The sequence below is a fragment of the Gopherus flavomarginatus genome, chromosome 22 (assembly GCF_025201925.1).
Source record: "Gopherus flavomarginatus isolate rGopFla2 chromosome 22, rGopFla2.mat.asm, whole genome shotgun sequence".
Lineage (NCBI taxonomy): Eukaryota > Metazoa > Chordata > Testudines > Testudinidae > Gopherus > Gopherus flavomarginatus.
Window position 1 is genome coordinate 16469694 of NC_066638.1, and position 4578 is coordinate 16474271.

At 43.6% G+C, this 4578-nt stretch overlaps 1 protein-coding gene across 1 annotated transcript; it reads left to right on the top strand.

The window, feature by feature from the left end:
- Nucleotides 1-744: 744 nt before the first annotated feature.
- On the top strand, nt 745-2052 carry LOC127039296 (uncharacterized protein F54H12.2-like). Its single transcript, XM_050932701.1, has 2 exons — nt 745-1560; nt 1720-2052. Exons 1-2 carry the CDS (start codon nt 745-747, stop codon nt 2050-2052), a joined length of 1149 nt encoding a protein of 382 aa, XP_050788658.1.
- Nucleotides 2053-4578: the final 2526 nt, after the last annotated feature.

A 4578-nucleotide genomic window follows, 5' to 3' on the forward strand; every position in this document is an offset into this window, starting at 1 on the left:
CCAGTTTGTGGGGGACTTTTCTGTTCCCCTGTTACGCTGCGTCCCTGTCCAAGGAAGGAACAATGAGTTTGTTACCATCACCTATGATAAACCTCATTACGTTCCTGTTAGTAAACACCACATCGACACCATTACCATTGAAATAAAGACAGATCAGAACAGACATGTCTCATTTCGCTTCGGCAAGGTGATCATCAAGCTGCATTTGCGACCGCGGAGAGAGCGAGGTTTCTAAAAAGCAAAAAAAAAAAAAACCACTATTATGGCGATCCTAAAAAATTATGGCGACCCCACCATCTACAGGAACTATTACAAAGCCCAGGCTGGATACGCCCTTCCTGGATATCATGGGGCCCCCGTGATGTACGGGGCTGGTGTGGGTGGAATATTTCGTAGCCTCTTTAGAAAAGCTGTACCGCTTTTGAGGAGGGGGCTAGAGATTATTAAGCCCCACGTAAAAACCGCCGCTCAAAACATAGCTAAAGATGTGGTAGGTCATGTCTCCCGTGCTGTTCTGGAGAAGGTGGGGAATACAGCTTCACAGGAAGGATCGGGGCTGATGTACATTAAAAGGAGGAAGAAAAGAAAGAGAAATACGTCATACCCGCGACGCACAGGTCCCCCAAAACCTTTTAAAAGAAGGGCTTTGACATGCAGAGCCGGCCATAAACGAAAGTCCAAGAAGCAGCCTGGGCAAAAGAGGAGACGCGCTCTGCTTGGTAAAAGAGACATATTTTAATCAATATGGCTTTTGTTCACTGCGGGTCTGAAGAGTGCACCAAATCCGAACTAGACTTGTTTCAAATAGCCCCTACGCAGACCAGCATCGAGAAAAGCATTTACATCGAGGTGCCACCTCTATCGGCCGTTACGGAGTCTGCCCCCATTGACTTTTTTATAGCAGGGAATGGCATAGATTATATGGATTTAAACAACACGCTGCTTTACCTGTGTTGCAAGATTGTAAAAGGAGACGGAACTGAACTTGCTGCGGACGCTGAAGTGGGCCTGGTGAATTACCCCGTGGCCTCTATTTTCAGTCAGTTGGATGTTACGCTGGGAGACCGCCTTGTAAGCCAAAGCAACAACTGTTACCCTTACAGGGCCTTTATAGAATCAGTGCTCAATTACAGCGATGACACCCTCGCCACGCAATTTTCTGCCGGCCTGTTTTACAAAGACACTGCTGGACAACATGAAAAAACAGAGTTGGATGGAGAGAATCTAGGGTTTGTGAAGCGTGCAAAGCTGACAGCCCAGAGCAGAACGGTAGAGCTGCTGGGCCATCTACACAGTGACCTGTTTTTTCAAGAAAAACTTTTGTTAAACGGAGTGGATGTGAAAATTAAACTGACACGCAGTAAAGACGCCTTCTGTTTAATGGGCAGTGCGGCTGAAGGCTTTAAACTGCGCATTGTATCAGCGTCCCTTTTTGTGAAGAAAGTACGGGTGGCCCCGGGTGTCCGTTTGGGGCATGCAGAGGCCCTGCTTGCCGCTAATGCTAAATACCCCGTGGACCGTGTGGGAATGAAAGTGTTTAGCATCCCTGCAGGCAGCAGGGTCAGTAACCAGGAAAACCTGTTCTTGGGACAGTTACCCAAAATGCTTGTCCTAGGATTTGTGGATAACGATGCCTTTAGCGGCAGTTACACTAAAAATCCCTTTCATTTTAAACATTACGATATTAATTTTGTGGCCCTGTATGTGGATGGTGAACAGGTACCGACCAAGCCTCTGCAACCGGACTTCGAGGCAGGACGCTGCGTGAGAGAATACATGAATCTGGTACAGACAGCTGGTAAACACATGAAAGATCGTTCTCTGTTAATCGACCGTGAGGAGTTTGCACAGGGTTACACCTTGTTTGCCTTTGACCTGTCTCCCGACCAGGAATGCGCAGATCACTATTCCCTGATTAAAACTGGGAACCTGAGAGCAGAAATACGGTTTGGAAAGGCTTTAACGGTTACCGTCAATATGATTGTGTATGGAGTTTTTGACAATGTCATAGAAATAAATCAGAGAAGAAACGTTCTGTTTGACTACATGTGAACATGGACACCGTGCAGCTCTCACGTGTCTTATCAACGGATCCTTACACAAAAAAGAATTTTTTAGATGTGTTCCCTTGTGATTGGCTCCCTGGAAGCAAGCTGTCTCAGAGGCCCGTAGGTTTGGTGGTGAACACGCATCCACACAACCAACCGGGTGAACACTGGCTCGCCCTGTATCTGGCGGAGCATAACCGTGGAGAGTTTTTTGACTCATATGGGCAACCCCCGAACAGCGTGTTGTTTCCTAAAAGCATTATGAAATTTTTAAACAAAAATGCCACAGACATGGTGTTTCACAATAGACAATTACAAGACCCCCGCTCCGTCGCCTGTGGCTATCACTGCGTGTTTTTTTTACATCATCGTAGCAAGGGTTTATCTTTTGACCGGATTTTAAAATTGTATTCTGACGACTTAGTGCAAAATGACCGGATGGTGATAAATTTTGTAAAAAATAAATTTAAATTTTTGGGCATGCCTAGCCTTGCTCAAAACATGTTTCAACAAGCCCAGACATGTGTATCTTGTAATGATTTTTATAGCCATGTTACCCAATACAGCACCCCAGGTTAGGGGTTTAAAGAAATTGATGTTTGTCTGTTTTTTTAAATGACCAATTGAAAAAATTACACAGATTTTTAAAAAAAAAATCTAGAAATGTTTTATTTAAAGCAAAACATTACAAGTTTTAAAATTTTTAGAATGTGAAAAACGTTACACACTGAGCCATTGGGCTCTTTTAGCCAATCTTTTTTTTTTTTTATAGGGCAAAAAAGGGGTCACGGATTCCTGATCCACCCCGGTGTCAGCAGTCGAGGCCTTGAGGCGTTCCAAAAGGTCTCTGTTGGCTGCATTGCCCATGACAGAAGATGGTACGTTCAGTTCCGCCATGGCATTCATAAACACATCCCATCCTTTAGGTACACGTTTGCTAGGTACAGAGCGAGTTTGGGTGACAGCCCTGACTAAGTCAAGCATGTTAGAACCATTAACCACAGAGCCTTTGTACACAAAAGACCCTTTATCATTCCATGAAGAGAGATTTTTATCCTGCCCCAGTTTATTTAGCAATACTATTGCATTTTTTTTATAACGCTTATTCACATTATCCAGCACCTCCTGAGCAATAGAGTCTGAGTTCTTTGGTGTTTCTGGGGGTTTGGCAGTTACGCTTTGTTCCTGTTCCGGTAGAAACAGACTTATTTTCCCTTTATCCGCATCACTTTGCCTCACGTACGTTAGGTACCTTTGAAGCACGGCGCTGTAAAGTTTAGCCTTTTCGTATTCGGCCAGGTCAGTTCTTTGAAGAACAGACTTCATTTCAGCGTCCAGTAAGCGAGTTGCTGTTGTTCTGATATTTTCCTCTGCTGGAGGGGGAGCCCTTAATTGCTCCAACTGGTGGCTGGGCACCAGGTACATTTTTTCTGCATACTCCATTATCGATTAGTTAAAAGCCCTGTTATCAGAGGGATAGCAAAACTTAACAGAGGCCCAATAAACCCCCCAGACTGCTTTACCAGATGCTTTTTTCTTTTAAGTGAAACGCTCTTATTACACAAAGTTTTTATAAGCGTGCGTTTCTTTTTCAACACACGCACTTGATTTTGTGTTAAAGGTATGTTTCCTTTTAAGGTATTGAGCGCTATTTCTGAGATGGCCACTACTAGATCGTCAGAGGCCGAACACAGAATAGCCTTCCTTTGCTGCGGGGACGATTTGCTAAGTAATTTTAAAAGGCCCAGGTTTCTCTTCACGCAGCTAGACATGTTTTCAGTCAGCAGTCCCAGCTGTTAAAAAGGGACCTGCCGATAAGTCATTTCTTTTTATATCCAGCTGTTTTTTTTAAAGTATAAACCACTGGCCAGTCTGGAGGGAAAAGACCGGTTCTTAGTCTATAAGCTTCCGGTGTGGAAGCATTTAAATCCACCACCAGGTAGCCATAAGGTCTTTTGGTAGCATCCTCAAAAGCTTCTAGAAAGAATTGAGCTTTGCCAGGGTACATTTGCCGAGCGAGCGTAGCGATTTGTAATTTATCCCTGGGGTTTTTGAACAGAACCATGTACTTTGTGTTTAGGTTAATTGTGCGACTCTTTTTTCCCTGACAAAATACGTTCTGAACTATATACATAATGCTCAGGTTTCTGTGATGCACGTACTTGGTAAAAGCTTTCTCGATTTCATTGCTTTCACAAGCAGAGTTCATCAGATCGTCTATGATAACCATATTTACTTTATTAGTAGGAAACAAACTGTCATCATCCAAAGCATCAGGCAACCCCTCCATAAAATTGATAAAGGGATATTTACAGAGCAGTTCTTTATACAGAGGTTGCCAACAACTATAACACCACACGATATTCTCAGGCATAACAGATAGTGTTTGTTTGGCATTATTCAACACATTTTTTATAAAGTAACTTTTTCCGCAGTTGCTAGGCCCCGCAAGAATTGCGGAAAAGGGGTGTTTCCACCTCGTATCCATTTTTTTTTCAAAAGCCGTAGGGCAGGGTTTTAAAACCTTTTC

Coding starts and splice junctions, on each gene's coding strand:
- LOC127039296 (XM_050932701.1), top strand. CDS start 745: ATGGCTTTTGTTCACTGCGGGTCTGAAGAGTGCACCAAATCCGAACTA. Junction 1,561..1,719: donor GCATCCCTGCAGGCAGCAGG/GTCAGTAACCAG, acceptor GATGGTGAACAG/GTACCGACCAAGCCTCTGCA.